This window comes from Neophocaena asiaeorientalis, unplaced genomic scaffold, assembly GCF_003031525.2.
Source record: "Neophocaena asiaeorientalis asiaeorientalis breed wild unplaced genomic scaffold, Neophocaena_asiaeorientalis_V1.1 scaffold7, whole genome shotgun sequence".
NCBI classification, from domain to species: Eukaryota; Metazoa; Chordata; class Mammalia; order Artiodactyla; family Phocoenidae; genus Neophocaena; species Neophocaena asiaeorientalis.
The window spans coordinates 977,422-1,001,635 of record NW_020185337.1 but is presented as its reverse complement, the minus strand read 5'-3'; the positions used below and the strand labels follow the sequence as shown (position 1 = coordinate 1,001,635).

The window sequence follows — 24,214 nt, the reverse complement described above, 5'->3', positions numbered from 1 at the left end:
ATAAACGAATTCAGCAAGGTAGCAGGATACAAAATTAACATTCAGAAACTGGTTAAATTTCTTTACACCAATAATAAAATATCAGAAAGGGAATGTAAAAAAAAAATCCCTTTTAAAATCACACCCCCCAAAATAAAATACTTAGGAATAAACCTGACCAAGGAGGTGAAAGACTTATACTCTGAGAACTATAAAAACACTGATAAAGAAAACTGAAGATGATTCAAAGAAATGGAAAGATATCCCATGCTCTTGGATTGGAAGACTTCATATTGTTAAAATGGCCATACTACCCAAAGAAATCTACAGATTTAATGTGATCCCTATCCAATTACCCATGACATTTTTCACAGAACTAGAACAAATAATCCTAAAATTCATATGGAACCATAAGAGACCCTGAATTGCTAAAGCAATCCTGAAGAAAAAGAAGAAAGCAGGAGGCATAACCCTCCCAGACTTCAGGCAATACTAAAAAGCTTCAGTAATTAAAACAGCATGGTATTGGCACAAAAACAGATTTAGGGATCAACGGAACAGAATAGAGAGCCCAGAAATAAAACCCACACACCTATGGTCAATTAATTTTTGACAAAGGAGGCAAGAATATACAATGGGAAAAGGTCTCTTCAGCAAGTGGTGTTGAGAAAGTTGGACAGCTGCATGTAAACTGATGAAGTTAGAACACATCCTCTCACCATACACAAAAATAAACTCAAAATGGCTTAAAGACAAACATAAGACAGGACACCATAAATCTCCTGGAAGAGATCATAGGCAAAACATTCTCTGACATAAATCATACCAATGTTTTCTTGGGTCAGTCTCCCAAGGCAATAGAAATAAAAACAAAAATAAACAAATGGGACCTAATCAAACTTACAAGCTTTTGCACAGCAAAAGAAACCATAAACAAAATGAAAAGACAGCCTACAGGCTGATGCAGCCAACAAGGATTTAATTTCCAAAATATACAAACAGTTCATACAACAAAAAAACAAACAGCCCAATTGAAAAATGGGCAGAAGAACTAAACAGACATTTCTCCAAGGAAAAAATATAGATAGCCAATAGGCACATGACAAGATGCTCAACATCGCTAATCATTAGAGAAATGCAAATCAGAACTACAATGAGGTACCACCTTATATGTGTCAGAATGGCCATCATTAAAAAGTCTACAAATAACAAATGCTGGAGATGGTGTGGAGAAAAGAGAACCCTCCTACACTGCTGGTGGGAATGTAAGCTGGTGCAGCCACTGTGGAAAACAGTATGGAGGTTCCTCAGAAAATTAAAATTGAATTACCATATGTTCCAGCAATCCCACTCCTGGGCATATATCCAGACGAAACTATAATTCAAAAAGATACACGCACCCCTATTCATAGCAGCACTATTCACAATAGCCAAGACATGGAAACAACCTAAATGTCCATTGACAGATGAACGGATAAAGAAGATGTGATGTATACATACACAATGGAATACTACTCAGCCATAAAAAAGAATGGGACAATGCCATCTGCAGCAACATGGAAGCAACTAGAGATTATCACACTAAATGAAGTAGGTCAGAAAGAGAAAGACAAATACCATATGATATCATTTATATGTGGAATCTAAAACATGACACAAATGAACCCATCTCTGAAACAGAATCATGGACATAGAGAACAGACTGGTGGTTGCCAAAGGTGAGGGGGTTGGGGGAGGGGTGGAATGGGAGGTTGGGGTTAGCAGATGTAAGTTTTTATGTATAGAATGGATAAACAACAAGGTCCTGCTGTATAGCACAGGGAACTATATTCAGTATCCTGTGATAGGACTTCCCTGGTGGTTCAGTGGTTAAGAATCTACCTACCAATGCAGGGGACACAGGTTCGAGCCCTGGTCTGGGAAGATCCCACATGCCGCGGAGCAACTAAGCCCGTGCGCCACAACTACTGAGCCTATGCTCTACAGCCCATGCGCCACGACTACTGAGCCTACACTCTAGAGCCCACGAACCACAACTACTGAAGCCCATATGCCTAGAGCCTGTGCTCTGCAACAAGAGAAGCCACCGCAATGAGAAGCCTGTGCACCGCAACGAAGAGCAGCCCCCGCTCGCCGCAACTAGAGAAAGCCCGCGCGCAGCAACGAAGACCCAACGCAGCCAAAAATAAATAATTTAATGAAAAAACTATCCTATGATAAACCATAATGGAAAAGAATATTAGAAGAATGTATATATATGTATAACTGAATCACTCTGCTGTAAAGCAGTAATTAAGACAACATTGTAAATCAACTATACTTCAATTAAAAAAAAAAAAGGTGCCATCAGAAAAATACCTGAAAAGATTGGATTTTAAACACTCACCAAAAGGGTATTTTTTGGCCAAAAGCTTGGCTGTCAGTACGCTCAATGTATCAGCTAAATTCTTGGCCTACAGGAGGCATTTCGGGAACTTAGCAGGGTGTTACAGGGCTCTGAACTGCCACCGGCAGCAGCAAAGCTGCCATCTGGAAGGGGTATCTTTTGTTGATTCCTTATTTTAAAAAACTGCTGTCCTCTGCCAAGGGCCAGCCCACATGGAGGCGGGCATCTGGATTCAAGTGTGTCCCTGAAGCAGGAGACAAGCCTCGGTGGGGTTGCTTGCTCATGTCAGCCCTGCCTGCGAATTCTAGGCAAGCGGACTCTCTGCAAGGGTGACTCCAGGCCAAAATGGGCACCTCTGGCTCTGCTTCCAGAGGCCCAGCTGCCTGACGACGCCAGGGATGTCCCCTGTGGCCTCAAAGGGCTGGTCCCTGAGTCTAGGCTGGTACGGGCTGGAGCAGCTGGGCCACACCAGGTGCCCAGGAACGGGCTGGTGGCCGGGATGGGAAGGGCATTTCTGAGCACTCACCTCTGCTTCCCATCCATCAGCATCTGACTGTTATCTGAGGTTACATTTTAATTCGTTCCTCATCACCATTTTCATAATAAATTCAACACCAGTCACTGATCTCTGGTCAGTGATGAATAAATCTTCAAAATACGTTGTTTGGATGCGGTGCTAAGCAAGATGGGTTCAATTTCCTTCCGATTATTTTTTTTTTGGTACTTAAATTTATTTAATTTCCACTCTGTTTAAGTTTCCTTGTATTACAAGCCTCATTCTAGATCGCGGCCCCGCCTTCCTGTGAATAAGGTCTGTTGTACATGTGAAAAACACAAAGAAAAATGACACAACGCAAAAGCAGAAAGTAGAGCTTAAAGATAAGGGGATAATTAGAACATTGCTGAACAAAGGAAATCTAATGAAAGGGTTATGTGTGAAATGCATTGGCACGTTACTGTATATAGAAGTATGAACTTTTGCTACTTTTGTTTTCAGTATTTTCTAGATCCTTCTTGCAAATGTACGCTACACGGAACAATGTAAAAACCTAAACCGATTCATATTTATAAGTTACCAACTTTACTGTCTGGTTACATCAAGATTAAGCAGTTAAATCCTTACTTCAGGCTCTGAAAGAAAAGGAACACTGAGTAACAAGGGCAGACACCACTGGCTAAGGACCAAAGGCCTCTTCTGATCCAAGCAGGGACACTACAGTAGAGACCAAGGTGGCTGAATTTCTTCCTTTGATCCTACGATGACACTGAATGAATCAGGGGTTGGCAAAGTCGGGCCTCCAGGGCAAATCTGACCTAATAATGGTGTTTGTAAGTCTTTTCATTTTGTTTTTTACACTTTTAAGTGGTTGCAAAAAAAATCTAAAGAATATTTTGTGACAGATGAAAATTATATGAAAAAGTTTTACTGGAACCCAGCCATGCTCATTCATTTAGATACTATCTGTGGCTGCTTTCAGGCTACAGTGACAGAGCTGAGTAGCTGTGGCAAAGACCATGGGACCCACAAGGCCTACAGCATTTACTACCTGGTCCTTTATGGAAACAGTCTGCTGGCCCTGGATTGGAAGGCATGCCAGGGATTCAGTAACAGCCTTGGGAGGACAGGTTTTGGTTGTTTGCTAAAATAAATAAAGCAAGTATAAGATGTTTCCTGATTTTAGAAATATTAAATGTGGGCAAAAGAAGTATATGAATCAAGTGATATGGTGGTGGCCAGATCTGGTGTTCCAAATATTATACAGATTCTTCAAGGCTTTAAAAAATGCTTTAGAGGGCTTCCCTGGTGGTGCAGTGGTTAAGAATCCACCTGCCAATGCAGGCGACATGGGTTCGAGCCCTGGTCTGGGAAGATCCCACATGCCTCAGAGCAACTAAGCCCGTGCACCACAACTACTGAGCCTGCGCTCTAGAGCCCGCGAGTCACAACTGCTGAGGCCGCATGCCACAACTACTGAAGCCAGCATGCCTAGAGCCTGTGCTCCGCAACAAGAGAAGCCACTGCAATGAGAAGCCCACACACTATAACAAAGACCCAACGCAGCCAAAAATAAATAAATAAAATTAAAAAAAAAAAAAAAAGGCTTTAGAAAGAATCCTTGTCCATAAAGGGGTTGAACTAGGGAACCGAAAACATTGCCCAGCTTAAAGGATCCAGAATTTGTCATTTAAATGGAGAGTTCCCATCACTCATGTCTTCCATTTTTGACCTTTGAACCTATAGTCACTGCAGTTCACACACATTTACAGTTGATTCCCATTGTTCATGGTAGTTATGCTCTATAAAGTCATTGCCAAGAGTGAGTCAGCGAATACAGAACCTTTGCTCCTAGGGATATAGAGGGTTAGGTTCCCACAAGCTACTGGTCACAACATTTTCATCAAACAAGTGATACATAACCTTGTTTTACGTGTTTCTGTTTAAAGACACCTTATTCCCATGTGTGTTGCTGATTCCTTCACACTGAACTCACGGCCAACAGCATTATTATAACTCATGCCCGAACGAAGCTTATTTTCTCCATAAGTCACATCACAGCCTCCTTGCGCTGAAAAGCACAAGACAGTGTGTGGGCAGTACATCTGGGGACAATTTTAAACAGCAAAATCACCAACAAAAACGCAAAAAAAAGGGCTTCCCTGGTGGCGCAGTGGTTGAGAGTCCTCCTGCCAATGCAGGGGACGTGGGTTCGTGCCCCGGTCCGGGAAGATCCCACATGCCGCGGAGCGGCTGGGCCCGTGGGCCATGGCAGCTGAGCCTGCGCGTCCGGAGCCTGTGCTCCGCAACAGGAGAGGCCACAACAGTGAGAGGCCCGCGTACAGCAAAAAAAAAAAAAAAAAAAAAGACACTAAATAGTCCACCAAAAGGACACTTATTTACTGTACTGTGAAACCATATACAATTTCTAGTCCCATTAACCATGACAGTGATAAATAAAATCAATCCACTGGCATCTTCCCAGCCTTTTCAATCTCAGTCATTTAAAATGATTTTAGTTTTAAGGTTCCTTTACAGGGCATTGGTGTCTCTTGTTCCCTTCAGTCCTCACGCCCTGCTCCAATGAAGCTTTCTGCCTTTCCTACCCCTGCTTCTTCCACAGACACATTTGCACGGTGCACCATGGGCTGCAAACTGCTCTTCACGCTCAGCATCTCCTCTGATCAACATGATCTTAAAAAGATTATATTATGCCCGGGACAGGCTGCATTGTTTGTGGGGCTCAGTGCCAAATGAAAACTTGGGGCCCCTTGTTCAAAGTTTGCTAAGAATTTCAAGATGGTGACAGCAGACCATTAAGCCAAGAGGGGGGCCCTTTTATGTGCGGGGCCCCCGAAGTGGCAGCTAAGCTACCAGGAGCCATAGGGCTGACCAGGTGCAGGGCTGGCTCTGCACTGCCATCCTCCACAGGGGCTTCTCTCCCCTCTGCTCCTGCCTTCTGCACCTGCCTCGCTCATGAACCAGGGAAAATGCGCTTAATCACTCCCTCCCTTAATTCTTTTCTCTATACACAGGGTAAAAGGAAATGAGTAAATATTACTATTATTCCCTTTTTATAGAGAAAGGAATTAAGATGAGGTGATGAAGTGTAAATAGTAGTATTTACTCATCCTTCCTTCATGGAGATATTAGAAGGCTTTAGTGCTAGGACTTAGGAAGAAAGGCACTAGGTAAATCCCAGGCATTATATAGTTATTTTAATTGTAAGAGGAGGGATTTAGGCTGCCTAAGGGGGGGGATTTATAGACACAGGTGTTAGACAATGAGATAGCTGTCCAAAATCTTCCCTAGACAGATTTCAGATTGGCAAGATTCCTGTACGTCAGATGTGATTTTCTATGAGCGTGGCTTCCTGGACCCTCAGTGGATCTTTCTATCTGATGCATTTTTTCCAGAAAGCTCACCCTATGGCATCATAAATCTCACGGGGTCAGGTGGAAACGGAATGCACATTTCCCTTAACATCCCTGAAAAAGGCAAGGTCCAAGTTTCTCCCCAGCATCCTTACAGGACTTTCTTTTCTTACAGATTTTCAAAACTAGCTGTGAACAATGGCACATGTTCTGTGGGTATACTTATGAAACTTATGAAATGAATAACGAAGCCAAAGGAGTGGTTATCATAAGAAGAAAATGCTTCTTCCCCTCTCTTTAAATAAATTGGGATCAGACATAATCTTTAATTTTGCCAGTTAAGGATTAAAAGGAACAAACTACTGTCTGTTATCATTGTAAGTTCATAAGAGAAAGATTTTTGACACCAAGACAAAAACCCATGGAATGGGAGAAAATATTTGCAAATCATATATTGGATAAGGGGTTAAAATCCAGAATATATAAAGAATGCCTACAACTCAACAAGAAAAACACCAATTTTTAAAAATGGGCAAAGAAACTGGACAATTCTCCAAAGAAGACATACAAATGGCCAATAGGCACACTGAAAGATGTTCAGTATCACTAATCATTAGGGAAACGCAAACCAATACCACAATGAGATACTACTTCAAAACCTGTTAGGATGGCCACTATCAAAAAACCCCCCAGCAAATAACAAGTGTTGGTGAGACTGTAACCCTTGTGCCCTGTTAGTGGGAAGGTAAAAATAACTGGAAAACAGTTTGGTGGTTCCTCAAAAAATTTAACATAGAATTATCACGTGACCCAGGAATTCTATGTCTAAGAATTTACCCCCCAAATTGAAAGTAGGGTCTCAAAGAGATATCTGCACACCCATGTCCACAGCAACATTATTCACAATAGCCAAGAAGTAAAGCAAGCCAAGTGTCTGTCGGCAGATGAATGGGTAAACAAAATGTAGTCTATACATATAGTGGATTATGATTTACCTTGAAATGGAAGGAAATTCTGACGTATGCTACAACATGGATGGCAATGGAGGATATCATACTAAGTGAAATAGGCCAGTCTCAAAAGACAAATACTGTATGAGTCCACATAGATGAGGTACCTAGAACAGTCAGATTCAGAGACAGGAAGCAGAATGGTGGCTGTTCTGGTGCGGGGAGGGGAAGCAGGAGTTAACAGGTAGAGAGTTTCAGTTCTGCAAGATGAAGAGTTCTGGAAATTGGTTGCACAACAGTGCAAATGTACTTAACACTACTGGACTGCACAGTTAGAAACGGTTAAAGTAGTAAATTTTGTTTGTGTATTTTACCACAATTAAAAAAAAATAAAAAGGAACGACGAGCTCCCGTTTTGAAGTTTGTTTCCTCATTTCTCTAAAGTCAAATACAACTGCATCTTAGAATGTGTCCGGGTGACTGGTCAGCAGTTGGTAAGCATTGTCTTAAAGAGTCTAAACAGTAGCCACTGAAAATGTCTAAACGTTTGAAATCAACCTTTGCCAAGGAGGTAAGGAAATAACCCAGGTTTTGCATTAAGTCAGCTGGAGAAAACCATGAGCAAAGGCCAAAGGAGATAAAGTTCTGTGGCTGTATGTGGAAATCAACTGTCCTTGTAATTACGGTGTGATGTGAAGGTGATGGGTGAGAAAGGACTCAGGACCAACATTACTGATAAAATCATGACCTGAAGCACAAGACCAGCTCTGAAGCATCATGGCTCCCTTTGATGCCGAAATCTCATATCTGTATCTATAGCTCTTCAATGCCGAACACTCACATCCATCCATCCATTCACCTACCCATCTATCTACCTACCTACCTATGTGTCTGTCTGCCTGCCTATCTAATCTATCTATCTATCATTTATCTATAAATAGTACATATACATGTATTAATATATAGTACATTATATATGTATATAATACATAATAAAGCTTTCACTAATTCAAAACTACTCATACACGGGTCTAGGTCCATAGCAAAGTTTGTTTGGGGGTTATTTATAAAGATAGTTTGCTAGGCTACTGTGATTTCTTCACTGTATCTAAACACATAAACACAAAACTTTGCAAGTTCACTCAACCACGTTCAAAATGCTCCTTTTACATACCTGCCATCACATCAGAGAAAGACTTATAGTTCTATTTTATTAAAGGAGTTTTACTAAAGGGCTTTACCAGACAACACCTTGACCTTTTCAAAGCTTCCTGCAGCCCCTGGTGGCTTTGTGGTTTCCGACAGAGTTACTGGAAACCTAGGTGAATCAATCAGCTATTCCTCACAAAAACCTTCTCGTTGCTATGGCTACCGAAGTGTTTTTCAGACTTTCTGTGAATTGACCTGTCTGCAGCCTCTGCCCCAACATTTGCACGGGGGGGACACACGCTTTTCTGGCTTGTCCCCCGTGTCCCTCTTTTTGCCTTCTTATCTCACCTCAGCGGCAGCTCCTGCCCAGACCCTCTGCAGGCGTCTTCCTGGTTTTGGTCCCTTGGTGGTTCTCTTCCTCTGGGCTCGGTTCTGTCCACCGTATGGCCACACTGATGTCCAGGCAGTTCTGTCGAGCCCTGGGCTTCAGTGACCACCATGCGCTGTACCTCCTCAGGTAGTATCAGCACTTTGCCTCCTCATCTCCATGGAGCCCTGAGCTCGCCTGACATTTCCCCGGGACTCCTCAGGGCACCTCAAGTCAGTACATCTAAAACACCCTTATCTTCTCCACTCACAAAGCTCCTCCCCTGCATCCCCTCGCCCAGTGCTGGTGCCACTCCATCCACCAACCTACGTCCGAATCCTGGGGGTCATTTTATTTATTTATTTATTTATTTATTTACTTACTTACTTACTTATTTATTTTGCGGTACACGGGCCTCTCACTGTTGTGGCCTCTCCCGTTGTGGAGCACAGGCTCCAGACGCGCAGGCTCAGCGGCCGTGGCTCACGGGCCCAGCCCCTCCACGGCATGTGGGGATCCTCCCGGACCGGGGCACGAACCCGTGTCCCCTGCATCGGCAGGCGGACTCTCAACCACTGCGCCACCAGGGAAGCCCTGGGGGTCATCTTAGATCTGCTCCCTCCTCTCTCACAACCTCTCCATCCTATCCGCCACCAAGAACCATCCATCCCACCACCTGAATATGTCCTAGGTCCCCCTGCCCCTACTCTAACTTAGCCCCCAGCCCCCATCTCTTACCTGCACCACTGCACCAGCATCCTAACTGGCCCTCTGCTCCTCTTCTAATAGACTTTCCAGATCAGTACTGTCAATATGACCGTCTGCCCTGCCCAAGATGATGGCAACTGGGCACATGTGGCTGCTTGAGCACTCGAAATGTGTCTAGTGTGATAGGGGAACTCAATTTTCAATTTAACTAAATTTACATGTCAAGAGCCGCACATGGCCAGTGGTTACCACCTTGGAAGGAGCGGCGCTAGACTCTACAGATGTGCTCAAAATCTCTCAGTAGCTCCCTCAACATGGTTTTACAGATCCTTTCATTGTCTCCATCCTTATTTTTCTCCATTCCTTGGATACAATGAAATGCTCCATTTCTCAAAATCACCATGCACCCTTCTCCTTTGGCATAGTAACTCCTTTGGTTTCGGTGAGCTTCCCTCTGTCTGTCTGGTCAACTCCTACTTTGCCTTTGGGGCTTCCGTCATCTGCTGCCCTGGCCCATCTCCACCCTGCCACTTCACCTTCTGGATGCCCGCCCCAACCCCGCCGGCCCGGCCCATGGGCTTTCCAGTCCACTTCGAGCACCCAGCACTCTGCATTCTGATTCCCAGTTTCCCTGTCTACTCTATTCCCCCATCGGACCGCACACTTGGAGGGCAGGGGCCTAGTCTCCTTGGCTACTGTTGTATCCTCAGCACCAGCACAGTGCCTGGCCCGGTGGTGTCTGCCCGCCCCGGGCCCTTTGACACTGTCTTTCACAATGATTTTTTGGATGTGACACCAAAAGCACAAGTGACAAAGGCAAAGCTCAATGAGTACGACTACATCAAGCAACAGCCTCCTGGGGCACCTACAGGGTAGCCTGGAGAAACACAACTGTGATCGGCAACACAACTGAGCAGCAGTAACCTTAACCATGAACATGGTGAACAAAGGAGGTACAACACGCAAGGACATGTTGTATCTACAGGCAGTTGCATCTTCCAGCTGGGCTTTGTGGCCCCAGCTACCAGTGCATGAAACACACCAATCCTGGAACTGCCTAGACCTTTTCACACCACACCCAAAGTCATCCTTTCCCTATTTATCCACAATGCTGAAAAAACAGAACATTCAGACCTATTTTTTTCCCATCTTCCCCCATTTTTTATTTTTAAATATATTTGATGCATTTTTTTTCAGTTATGCAGACAAAACTGAAATTTTTTTAGATGAAAATAAGCATTCATTGGCATAATTCACCCAGGGCAATGCAGTCTGGACGCTGCTATACCCTTTTTTTTTTTTTTTTTTTTTTTGCGGTACACGGGCCTCTCACTGCTGTGGCCTCTCCCGTTGTGGAGCACAGGCTCCAGACGTACAGGCCCAGCGGCCATGGCTCACGGGTCCAGCCGCTCCGCGGCATGTGGGATCTTCCCGGACCGGGGCACGAACCCGTGTCCCCCACATCGGCAGGCAGACTCTCAACCACTGCGCCACCAGGGAAGCCCTGCTATACCCTTGAAGTGGGAAATTTGTAGAGGCAAATGCAAAAATAGGGCTGCAGAGAGAGACGCCGTGAACCATTAATACCTGTCCCGTTGGTTTCACCAACTAGACAAAGAGTAAGATCTGCCCAGTCAATTACTCAATTAATTTGAAATCTTTACCTATGAAGATTTCTTTTCCCGGATGAGTGGGTCTTTGCCCCTCCCTCGTGCTCTGAAAGATAAGGCTTTGCTCACTTTGCTGACTCTGGCGATAAGCAAATCTGCCTTTATTTAGAATCTTTCTTAGTCATGGTCTCGTCAAAGAAGAAGGCCGTGTAATACTGCCAACAATCATATCACAGGGGCAAGGGTTTTCATTCACCAACATCCATCTTTCCTGATGGTGACCTCACAGCAATCTGCCCTTGTCTCCATTACCAAACACCTTCCATCCCATCTGTGAATCTGAAAGTGTCTCAAGCACACCCAACACGTTCTAGCAACACCAGCCTCCCCTGGTAAGTGGCAGCACACGTAGAGCACCGGGACCGGAAGTGCCTCGGAAAGGCTTCTATACTGACCTCGGTCTATGTGATTCGCGACTAGGTGACTGCCCCACCCTGTAGAATGGCCTTTCCTGCTCATGTCCCTGCTTGATCTTGCCAACTTTACACTGTCACCCCCTTGAAGGCTCTGCCATGTGCTTGTCTGAGTGTCTCTGGGCTGAAAGTAAACTAAAACTGCCTGATATATGATGCTCTTTGGTGGTACAGAGACAGGGTTTTGGGAAACTCAAACACAGTCTTGGAAAAGGGGAAGCGGAGGGGCGAATATTTGTTCGGTGCCTGTTACCTGTGGACTCCTCAGTACCTGTGTTATTTCATGCGCTTCTAAAAATTTCCTACAAGATGGGTAGGAAATTATTATTATTCCTCCCATTTTACAGCTGAAAAAACGGACGGCCAAAAATTTAGGCCAAGTGCCCAAGTTTACTGAGAGAAATGTTGGTGGAGCAGCAGAGGCCATGCTCTATCTGCTGTCTCCAGTGGTCACAATTCTGTGGCAGATCCCCATGTGGGCCTTGGAACTTTTCTCGAGGAGATACTGACTGTAATGACGTGAAACAGAATCAGACGTCAAAGCAGCGGACAGCCCAAACGGTGGATCCACCCAACCTGGGGGCTGGCATGCTTCAGTGTGCGGGAAGAAATAGATCTGCATTGCTCTGAAAACCACCTCGAGCGTGGTCATGATGGAAACTGCCACTATCACTGCCGGATGCAAAAGCACCCACTCGTTAAATGAGCAATGGGGATCTCAAAATTATTCGTTAATAGATCCAGCTGCTTGCAGCGATGTCTCTTTTGTTGATGATCACGAAACTGAAACGTAATGCCCTCTCCACGGAAAGCAGGGAGTCTCCCAGTGGGCACTCAGGGAGGTACTGTATCACCAGACGTTCTGCTCCTATCTCGTCTGCATCCCCCTTGCAGAAGGGAAGCTCGGCTCTGAGAGCCTGGCTGGAGCAGAGCCACCTGGGCTGTGCAGCCTTCCCTCTGCAACCACAGAAAGCGATCACTCAGCAACAGGACCCCCTGGTCACGCCGAGGGACTTGCCGGTACCTGCCCAGGCAATGGGTAGGTTCTTAGCCGGGTTTAACGATCATTGGCAGAGATGAAAGCCCTCCCCACCAAAGACGGCTCAGCTTATGGTGAGGCAGACCCAACATCTGGTTTTGGGAACTGCTGAACGTGCATGACATTTTAATATAACACCAGGTTCACTGCCTTCAAGATGTAACCAATGCCTCACAAAAAACAACGCATCCCAGAAGATGCCAGGGAAGAGCAAAATGAGTCTGGAGAGCTGGAGAGCAGTGCAGCTATTTTCAATATACTCATTTCCTGATCTCCAGAGATGCAGCCCAGCCTGAAACCCAGCAGCCATGATCAGCCCAAAGCCCTCCTGCAACACGTGGGTGGCACAGAGAGTGCCAGTCAGTTAAGAGGGTTCCAAGCTGCCACTGGCTACCTAAGGACCTTGAGAAATCACTCTCTGGACCTCTGTCTCTTCTTCTACAAAAGAAAGATTCTCTGAGATGCCCCTACCCCACCACTGGAAGCCTGCCACGACACCTGCCCAGCACAGCTGGCTCCTAGACCTTCTTGGCAAGCCTTTCCAGCAACTGAGAATAAACATCAGTGATCCCATGACTCATGGTGTGCTCATCTCTACAGAGCTCCCGGCCCGCCACCCTGTACAGTGCTGTCTGGTGGTCCTGAGCAGGCAGAAAGCCCCCCGTGGCCAGGTTTGGGTCTCTCCCACTAGTGCCCTGCCTGGTGCTTTTAGACACTAATGTATTTGTTGAATGAGATGAACCTCTTCTTCTATCAGAGCAAGTGGGATTCCTAAGGACAGGAATGGGAATAATGAGAATAATACCCAGCTTGTAGGCGGTTTTTAGAACTGCATGAAATAACACAGGTACTGAGGCATCCAAACCAATGTTCACCCCTCGGCTTCCCCTTTTGAATGGGATGAACCTCTTCCTCCATCAGGGTGAGTGGGATTCCTAAGGACGGGCATTCTGTTCCCACTTGCACCTCTGGTCCTAGAACATGGTAGGGGCTCAGTCACATGAATGAATGAACATGCGGGTACTCCCAAAGGTCCCACTGCCCCTAGTTACCTTCTGCCTTGTATTACACTCTAGCTGTCTCTCTAGAATCTAAGCAATCTGAGGGTTGGGTTGGTGTCCCACGTTTATTTTGTATCCTCTGCAATCTCGTCAATTTTGCTAGGCATGAGGCACTCTGTAGGCTAGCGTGTACATGGAAATAAAGTCAATCACAACAGTATAACCTTGAAACTAGTTAACAGAGAAAGGGCAATTTTTTTTGCCTCTAAGAAACACTAATATCATCCATTAATGTTTACCAGCTGTTCTACACACTGATAGTAACATAAATAGTCCCTGATCTCCGTGAATGAGTAGAAGTTACCAACAAATTCATTAGAAATGTGCCTCTTACACTCACAGGAAATTAACTGCCATTCACAGCAATACCTAGAAAGTGACTAGTAATTCTCTGTTCTCTCTAGAATAAGGAATCTATATGCTTTACATATAACGCCCATTTACAACGCAAAAATACACCTATCCTGGGAAGCCTGGCCACAGCTGCTTTCTTTGAATCTTTTTTTGGGGGAAGATTGATGTTTGGAGGGCTTGTGATTCATTAAAGTTGCTGACCAGTTCAAATACTTAACTGCCAACCTGTTCTTTCAGAGAATGTTCCTTCCACGCACCTCGGCACTGCTCTGCCAACCCATGTGCGCACCAAGTGGGAGAAAACCATGCATCACGAGAGCTGTGTACACGTGTCCCCAAATCTATGGATGTGTGTCCTGAGGGCTGCGTACTATGCACGCTATTTAAGCAGAACTTTGATTTACATGCACAGGGTTTGTTTGTTTGGTTTTTTTGCGGTACGCGGGCCTCTCACTGTTGTGGCCTCTCCCGTTGTGGAGCACAGGCTCCGGATGCGCAGGCTCAGCGGCCATGGCTCACGGGCCCAGCTGCTCCGCGGCACGCGGGATCTTCCCGGACCGGGGCACAAACCCGCGTCCCCTGCATCGGCAGGCGGACTCTCAACCACTGCGCCACCAGGGAAGCCCAGCACAGGGTTTTTGTTTGTGTGACCCTTAGGAACACATGCTGTCTTTCCACAAGGTGACCAGAACGAGGCTCTGAGTACAGAGCCAGTCTTTCTGTAGCTCTTTGTTCCCTGGAAGAAAATTCTACAAATGTTGACTCTTTTATTTACTCTAATGAAAAAGCTGTAGGCAGTCTCAAGTCTGAGTAAGCGTGAATGTTAGAAAGGTCCCTCTAGACTTACGATGCATTTTTCAATGTTCTGTCTGGGATGGGAATATAAACAGAGCATTCAAGATGCTTCTGTTAGGCTACTTCTAAGGGCAAACATTTTTGATTGCTTAAAATAAAGGTTTTAGAATTAAAGTGATTCCAGTGATTCCCAAAAGAATGTTCTCCTTCTAGCCAAAGTGGAGTAAGGTGGATTGGATTTACCCTTCCACCAGAAATAACCAAAAATACTCAGAAAAAATAATACATGAAGAAAAGGTTTTTGAGACACTACGTATCAGTCAATGAAGGACAATGATCTCTAGAAGAAAATGGAAGAGAAAAGCTTTGTGACATTGGCTTAGACAAGGATTTCTTAGCTACAGCCAAAAACATAATTCACAAAATAAAAAAATAATCAATCGGACTTTATTAGAATTCAAAATCCCTGCTCTGCACAAGACACTGTTAAGAGAATGAAAAGATAAACCACGGCCTGGGAGAAAATACTTGCAAGTCATATACCTTATAAAGGAATTGTATCTAGAATATATAAAGGAGTCTCAAAACTCAACAATCTAATTACAAACGAACAATCCAGTTTTTAAAAATGAGCAAAAGAGGTGAACAGATACTTCAGCAAAGATGGTGAATAAGCACAAGAAAAGAGCATTAATCACGAGAGAAATGCAAACTAAAACCACAGGGAGACGTCGCTACACAGCTATGAGGACGGCTAGAACTAAAGACTAATGATAGTGTTAGCAAGGATGTGGGACAATCTGAACTCACACACACTTCTCGAGGGAATGCACAATTGTCCAGTGACTTTGGAAGACCGTTCGGTGATCTCGTAAACAACGAAAACATACCTACCATATGACCCAGTCTTCCGCTGCTAGCTATTGACTCAGGAAAAAGAAAGCAATGTCCACACAGAGACGTATACACGATGTTCAGTGCAACTTTATCTGTTAGTAGCGCCCAATCTGGAAACAACCCAAATGTCCATCAATAGGTGATAGGACCGCCGAACTGTGAAATATCTTTACGATGGGACGCTAGTCAGCAATAAGTAGAAATGAAGTACTGATATATGGCAACAGCATGGATGAATCCCCAAATAATTACGCCGAGTGAAGGATGCCAGCTACCAAAGACTATCTACTGCATAATTCCATGTATATGAGACACTAGCATACATAAACTAATCTACATTGCCAGAAAGCAATATGGAAAGCACCTGGGGAGTAGTAGGTAGCAGGAAAGGTTATGGATAAACAACAAGGTCCTACTGTACAGCACAGGGAACTATATTCAATATCCTGTGACAAACCATAATGGAAAAGAATGTGAAAAAGAATATATATATTTGTATAACTGAATCACTTTGCTGTACAGCAGAAATTAACACAACATTGTAAATCACTTATACTTCAATTAAAAAAAGGCACAAGGAAACTTCTGGAGCGATGGATATGTTTGCTGTCTTGATTGCGATGATAGTTTCATGGGTGTAGACACGTGTCAGACTTCTCACATGGTATGCGCTAAGTACGTTTGGTTTATTTTGTATCAATTATACCATAATAGAAAGAATACTAAAAAGACATTGATTTGCCTTGGGGGATTTTGCAGCAAGTCATCATTTATGATTTGGCAACTGTTCACCGAGTTCCTATCTTGTGCCAAGCACTGTGCTGCACTAAAAACAAGCCAGCAGAGGACGGTTTGACACCTTGACCACTGGTGCAGCCTCCGAGGGTTTCCACTCTCCTACTGTGCTCAAGGCACGGAGATCCCGAAAGGCTGTGGATACACAAGTTTTAACTTCTATTGTCAGTCTCATTACATGTAAATTGCTTCAAAATGTATCATCTCTTTTCATATGCTGTGATAACACTTACACACTCATTTTGAAACTGCGCTTGTGCCTGCCCAATCATTTGCACAAATGACAGAATTCATCAAGAGAGAATCACACCTGCTGTTCCTCCGCCCCCACCCCAGCTCCACTAAGAAGGACTTTCAAGAAAACCGACAGGAGCGAGTAACCGTGCTGCTTGTTCTCGGGTAGGTGATCCTGCGCCATGGTCTAGTTTCCTTTACTTCCTCTTGTGAGGGCTGTGGATGGCATCGTTTGCTGTGTTCCCCAAAGTCCTGTAGACCATCATTTCTTATCCCTGAGATTTTCTATTAAGCCATGCTTTTAGGCCACTAATAATTAGCAAAGCTATCTATCGCTCTATTCACCTTGTGGAAATTTGACTCTTATTGTATGAAACGTTCAGAGAAAGCAAAGGCCAACGTGATACGCACAGGGTCTTCAGTGTAGAAACCGTGGAAAGTGACATTCTTTTATCCACCAACCCACAAGGCCATACCATTCCACCGGCATAAACAAATCTCTAAAGGATGAACCATTATTTCAGTAGTCATACCGTTATAATACTGGTCATCAAGCCTGTCAACATTGTCCTCAACAACACAGAAGTACTTGAAAAGGGGTTTCTTACCCAAATTACATGGGCTGAACTTGGGCAATAAATTTTCCAAAAGAAAGTAGGAAAACCTTCCAAATATAAAAAAGCTAAATTAGCATGACCGTGTATAACTGTTTTTTGAGCCAGAACTAGAGAAACTGCTTGCAAAATGAAACAAGAAGCATATTTTAAGTGACATAACAAACCAAGTTATCCAAGTCAGTATTTTGTAGAAACTGCTAACCACCACTACATCTGTAATTGAATAAATTAGAAACCAGCTCAGAATTTACTTTCCGCATTTACACAAGCCAAGAAAGGTGACTCCTACGAAGAATACTGAACATAAGATCCAAAAGTTGGCAACAAATGAGATGATCGCAGCTGGCCCTGGACCACTAATAATGTTTTTGAAAGATTGGGTTATTAGATTAACAGTTGTAGAAGATGGACTCTATTTATGCAATGTTAAAGCAAACATTTTCATTAACCAAACAGTTCCTAAACTGCAAGCAGAAATGGGAAACTTGATCTGACACCTGTAGCAAATCTGAGGGCCTTCCCTGGCCCAGAGCTCAGGCTTTGCCACCATGGTGCACATTTCTCTTACACTCCGCTCAGGAGGGAAAAAGGCCACACTTTTTCCTTTACATGAAGTTTGTTTCAAAGGTATTCTGAAGAAACGCTTCTTTCCTCCTGAGTTTTCAACTCTTGCTGCCTCCCGTGGATAACTTACCCCTATTCTTCCCAAAGCCTCGAGAACTTGCTCAGCTCTCCAGTTGCTTTGGGTCCACAGTGTGTGGCTGTGGATCCTTCATTTAACAGGCACCAAGAGGCTCTACTTACATCATGCATGGAGTCAAGAAGCTTGGTCAGTTGGTAGAACCTCTGCCAGCTCTGCCCGGAATTGTTGGGACACTTCGTTACCATCTTCCTCAGTTCTTTGATGTAATTTGTCCTCATTTCTTCAAACGCAGCCTGGCTTTTGAGGCCATCCTTTGGAACTGTGTTGAAGGAATACCGACATATAAGTTCCCAAGTTGGAAAATAGCTTTAGCATCCTCATAGTTAAATGGCTTAGACTATTTTGAGGTCATGAGGCTCACGCTTTGAGATTGATACTGAATCTCAATGATTGCATTTATGAATAAACATGGCAGCTATATGACGGTTAACCTTTGTACACACACATATACAAAAGAATAATAACTGGTTTATTGGGTGTATGTTATAATGCACTTTGTTTATATTAGCTTGCTTAATCTTGACATCAATCTTACAACATAATCATTATGTTATTCTCATTTTACAGATGTGGAAACTGAAGACTGGAGGTTTGATCGCTGGCACAAGGACACAATAAATACATGGTAGAGGAAGGGTATAAACCTTAAGTCTGTCTGTTTCCAAAGCCTGTCTCTTAACCACAGTGCTATACTGTCTTGTGGTCTGTCATCAAAGTTTTTATGAATCCCAACTTGCCAATACCTCAGACATATGAAAATATACTTTGATTTTCCAGGACAACTGGAAGAGCAACAGACAATCTAAGCTGGGGCTGGAATTAGAAAGCAACATCTTCATATTCCAGTTCCAATGTCAAAGACACTCGGGGAAACCTGACATCTACCAGGGGCAAGACAGTGTGTGGCAAAGAAGCACTTCCCATCCTCTTTGTTCCAAGAGCACATGACCACCGAGGCACTGTCATGTGACTGCCCAGACCTGCTGGCAGGTCTGTGCACTGGCTTGTGTGTGTGACAGGTAACAAAACAGTGCTCTGCATACAAGGCAAGATCAAAAACTTGCGAAGAGAAGGAACCACATTCATCATTATCTTCGATAAGACAGAAAATTAAGGGTTATGTTTTCTTCTTTCTTTGTATGGAGTGGCTGGCTTTCCTAATGAAACAAAAAACATCTCACTAAAAATAATACTTTGAAATTCAGCACCTGGAAGGATACGAGTGTTTCTGTGACCTGAAAGGAGATGCTCTTTCCCAGGACACATGTGAACACACTTTATGGAGAAGGGGGTGCACCAGGGTCTGTGTTCTGCGAAGAGATGTAGGGCAGAGTGTAAGCTACAGGTGTCCCCTTTGAAAATCTACTTACATGTTTGCTTTTGTTCACCACAGCCAATATGTACTTATGCTTATGCTTTAACTCTGAAAAATCGAATCACTTAGAACTTTCCTTTTTGGATGATGAAGATAATAAAAACTCAACTTGCGATAATAGAGTCTGAAATTGCTCTTACTCTCACTTCTTAGTGCACATCCTATTTGCTAATTTACAATAACTGGTATAAATAATAACTTACTTGGGCCATCAGCTCTTTAGAATGGCTGAATATGTTTTTGAGTGTTACATGTAACCCTGGGAGCAGGAATACCACTGTTTCCAAATAAACCCTGTTGTCCTGTATAAAGATACAGATTATCTTGCAAATTAACTTCCCATATGATGTTAATAATCTTCTCCTTGAGTTTAATTGTTGAGGCTTTTGATTTGTCGCTTATCTAAGTCTATTTTTTGTGGGGAAAAAATAAATCCCTAATGGCCACTGCACAAATTCCTGAGGCTGCCACAATATTAGTTGTGGTTTAAAATATTTGACATTCACGTTCAGAATTAAATATCATCCATTATGTAACAGTTTGTTTTTCTTTGCAATTAAACCCTTGTTGTAAAAGTATAAAAAACGTAAAGCAGGATGGTAATAACCAGGACGTTAATAGTGAAGCTACAGATCCACTTTCTACCAAAACTTTAATGTTAACCCAAAACGTTCCAAAAGAAACTGAAAGTTTGCGAGTAAGTGCCTACACTGCCCACCCACAGATAAACATTTATTTTTTTAAGTTTCAAAATGTTATGGAGTAAACCTTTAGTTTTTCAGTATAGATACTCATGGATGTCATACCTTAAAAAATTATCTAACATTAGGATGGAGTAAATACATTTCACAGCTGTATTTCAATGCTATTTGGTATAGCTACTAAGATTAACCAAAAGCCTTCATATTTCTGATACCTGTGTTATCAAAATTCTCAAGATTATGAACAACTTGTATCAAATATTACTTGTATTTTACTGCTGTGACTGAAATACATTGTACCAGTTTCCCAGCCAGATATTTTAGAAGTTGAAACAAAACCACAAAAAAAGAGAACTTAGGCAAAACCTCAAATTTTGGAGGTCTGCCCGGATTTTCTGAATTTACTTATTAAATGCAGCAGGGCTCCCGGAAATCATCCAAAATCTATGGGCTGGAGAAGAGCAAAGAGGCAACTGGGTGGGAAGATGGTCTGCTTTCCTCTGTGAGCAAAAAGAACATGATCTTCTCTTGATGTCATTGCTTAGAAACTTTCCTGATACACTGGACATCAGGTGTGTCATTTAAGCTTCTAAATAAGAAGAAAATTTTTCATACGTTCTAACACAGGTTAGCGAAATAAGCTGCAGTAAAACTCTTTACTTCTGTTCTGCTTTTTGATTTTGCTTCTTCTGCATCTACAAAAATCAGCCTTGAATGTTCTGAGCTACTTGGAAGCTAATAAATTAATTCAGGGAGCTTCAAAGTGATATCAGAATTGATTATAGGCTGACTGATTAAATGGATGTAAAAGGATAAGACACCAATTACAAGGAGTGGTCAAAGTTTACAAAGGATGAGTATCACACGCATTTTAGAAAAAAAATTAAATTCTATCACCCATCTGATATACTTTTTTTTTTTTTACATTTTTCTAAGAGTAATGATTAGTGACATAACTTGGAAAGGGGAATAAAATCACTGTCTCTGAATTTCAAGAGTACATTTCCAGGGAATTCCCTGGCGGTCCAGTGGTTAGGACTCCGTACTTGCATTGCTAAGGGCGTGGGTTCAATCCCTGGTTGGGGAACTAAGAGTACATTTCCAAGGTTATATTCCAGAAAGGATAAACTGGGAACCTCAGAAACCTTGAGGAACACTGGAGCAGGGAGCTAAGCCTGGTTCCACTGACCCTGCGGACGAGGGGCTGCAAACACAAGCTCCTGGCTGTGGGCTGAGTATACAGGGAGGAATGGAGGGACCGGTGGGGCCCACGGTAAACTGGGGACAGCATGGGCTGCCCTGCACAACTGGTCAGTGAAAATCAAACCAGACAAAAGGCCAAAAGCAACCTGAAAAGCCTTGCCGGCCAAGTGAAACACAGCTGGGAAGTGCTGACCCCACCTCCCTCCCACAGCCTTCTCTCCCTCCAGTCTCCCTGCTGCCCTCACCTGTCACAGCCTGCTTTCCACTTCCTGCTTGGGGCAGAGTGGGAATTGCTGCGAGTTAAGGCCAAGGCCCTGGGTTTGAGTCCTAACTCCCCAAGGAGGCTGCACAAGTCACACCTGCATGCCTCTGTCTTATCCACTTTAGAACGCAGGGCTACCCATCTTGCAGTGTTAAATTAGATCATAGATAAAAACTCTTTGAAACCTGAGAGGTGTTAAACGTAGGTGGAGCAGGTACTGATCCGCCTCTACCACTGCCTCCCTGCTTCCTGTTCTACCCGTCTCAGGCTTCAGTCTTCCCCAGATCCAATCCTCCCTTGTTGGAAACAGCATCTCTTCTTATCCATTCCATCCTCAGTGCTTGGCTGTTGATGCCACTTCCTTGCACGTGACTCTACTGAAAACCGCCCCTTCTCCCAAGCTGCTGATCCCTGGACCAAGGGGAGGGCTGGGTGCATCCTGGATGCTCTTTTCAGCTTCCAGGTGGTCGCTCAACAAACTCTCCTCCTTTGAAGTCCTTGCCACTCACCCCGGTGTCCTCGGCATTCAGGACATTTCTCCGTTTTCTCAGTGGCCCACAGCGCTTTGCTCTGGGACTTCCTCTCCATCCTGTCTCTTGCCGTCATTCCCGGTCTCACCCTCATCTGATGGGAGCTTCCTCAAATTCCTTCCCCTCTGTTTGAAAAGGCCTGTGCCGTTGTCTGTGGAAGAAGCGCTCAGCATCCTTGCCAAGGCTAATCCTGCCCTCCCTCGTCTCTTCTGGCACCGTCTGCCATCGACTTCTCTCCTCTCATGCTTGGTTCCGGGCGCCTAAAAAAGCTTCCCATCAATCTGCAAGTCCCTGGCTGTCTGGCACCTGCCTGATGCCCAATGGTCAACCCCACTAGGCTTCTGTCAGCATTCTCAGCTTTCCCCGGAAGCGATGCCGTTAGTCACGCCGCTTGGAAACCTTGAACTCTTGGCACCTTCCCAGTTCCCCTACGTCCCTGACAGTTCTGTCCCTGTCCCTCAGCCGCTGCCATCCTCCTTTCCAGTAGCTCAATGGCTCTTTCCTCTTCTTTCTGTGTCTCGGCACCCCACTCGCCATTGGACTTTCATTTTCTACAAGGATAATTCCAAGTTTATATCTTGATACCCAAACCTGTCTTCTGAGCTCGAGTCCCCCAGTTTCCCCCTCTTTCAGCCTCTCTATGAGAGGCTACCTCTGACAATTGGCCCATCCCAAAGAGAAGTCATTTTACGCTCCACAAAATCTGCTTCAAGTCCTGACGTGAACGCATTTCTCTTCATGGTATCACTGCCATCTGAGTCACTTCGCCGCACTCAAAACCTAGGTCACTTCCGACCCAGACTATTTTTATTTCCCCTTCTTGTCAGCTGCCAAGGTCAACTCTGCAGTGTATCTTGAATGCGTTTGGTGCTGTCATCATAGCATCCACCATTATTTACCAGGCTGTTATTTCAACAGCCTCACAGCAGGTCTCTAGGCTTCCAGTCTGGCTCAATTCTCCGTCTGGCTTGGCCTCTCTCCCTCCCTGTCCCATTCCCTCTCATCCAGTTTACTGTCAGATCCACGTTCATAAAGCCATGAAGGATCCCTTTGGTCATGTCACCCTACTGCTCAGAGCCTTTGGTATCACACTACCCTGCTCGCCTAATAGACACCAGTCGTCTTCAACAGGTGGGAATCTTCCGGCCCCATCTGCATCCCAACCTAATTCCCCACTTCTCCCCAATCCAATACCACCTGATGTGCCTTGAAAAATTTAGTGGATACAGAAATGAGATAAAAAAATTTAAAACATTAACAGGCAAAACAATTCCCGAGAACTAAGTGCTACTGCATGGGTCTGCTTCCCACCCTGCCACGCTCGCTCGTGCTGTGTTCCCCAGCAGGAAGGCCAGCTCCTGCCTCAGATTCAACCCCTCATCCTGGCGATGCTCTCTGAGTTGCAGCTTCACCACGAATCCCTCCCTGGTACCCAGAACGGAGCGTGCGCTTCTCTTCTCTGAGCCCCCAGAGAAGAGCCCCCTCTTTATCTCTATCACAGTAGATAATCCCTTTCCACAATGTATTAAAGCTACCTTGGAATTTATCTTACGGTAAAACTCCCTGAGGGTGGAGACTGCGCCTCATTCATCCCAGTCGTTCCGGAATTGCCCAGTCCCACCATACACGTAACAGACGCTTAACAAATCAGACGGATGAAGGAATCAAGGCAGATGCTCTACCCAAAGCTTCATACTCTGCAAGTAACTTAGTGCATCCGACACCAAAGCCCTCCGCCCACCTCCTCCTATTTTTTTTTTCACGACTACCTGACCCTGTAAATAGGCAACTCTCCTAAAGGGAGGTGACGTGACAATGTAGGAAAGGGGCCAGGTGGGTGTCAGCTTACTCGTGCTCAGCAGCAGCAACACTTTCATTACGGTGTATTCCTCGAAGGTGAGCTGCAGCCGGACAAACTGGAGGCTGATCTGGTGCATCCCCTGGCAAAGCTCATACATGGCAGACTGGTGCATCTTCTCCCTGCAGAGGAAAAGCAAAGACGTCTGAGAAGGCAATGTCCATGATCAGACCCAGACTGGCGGCCCAAGGCAGCCTGATGAGAGATCTCAGTCCGATTTCTCATTTGCTTTTGGCTTCAACATGGAGCAGAGGTGTACTTGCAAGGCGAGTCAGCTGCCTTGCAATGGTGACTGGTA

The 24,214-nt window shown here is 44.4% G+C and overlaps 1 protein-coding gene across 1 annotated transcript in view; it reads right to left on the bottom strand.

Moving 5' to 3' along the window:
• Window positions 1-24,214, bottom strand: part of NR3C2 (nuclear receptor subfamily 3 group C member 2) — a 367,875-nt gene that overhangs the window by 15,136 nt on the left and 328,525 nt on the right. The window contains exons 7-8 of the mRNA XM_024736174.1: window positions 23,908-24,038; window positions 18,089-18,246 (exon numbers count right to left, since the gene is read on the bottom strand). Coding sequence (XP_024591942.1) covers window positions 18,089-18,246; window positions 23,908-24,038 — 289 coding nt within the window. The remainder of the gene's footprint in view (window positions 1-18,088; window positions 18,247-23,907; window positions 24,039-24,214) is intronic.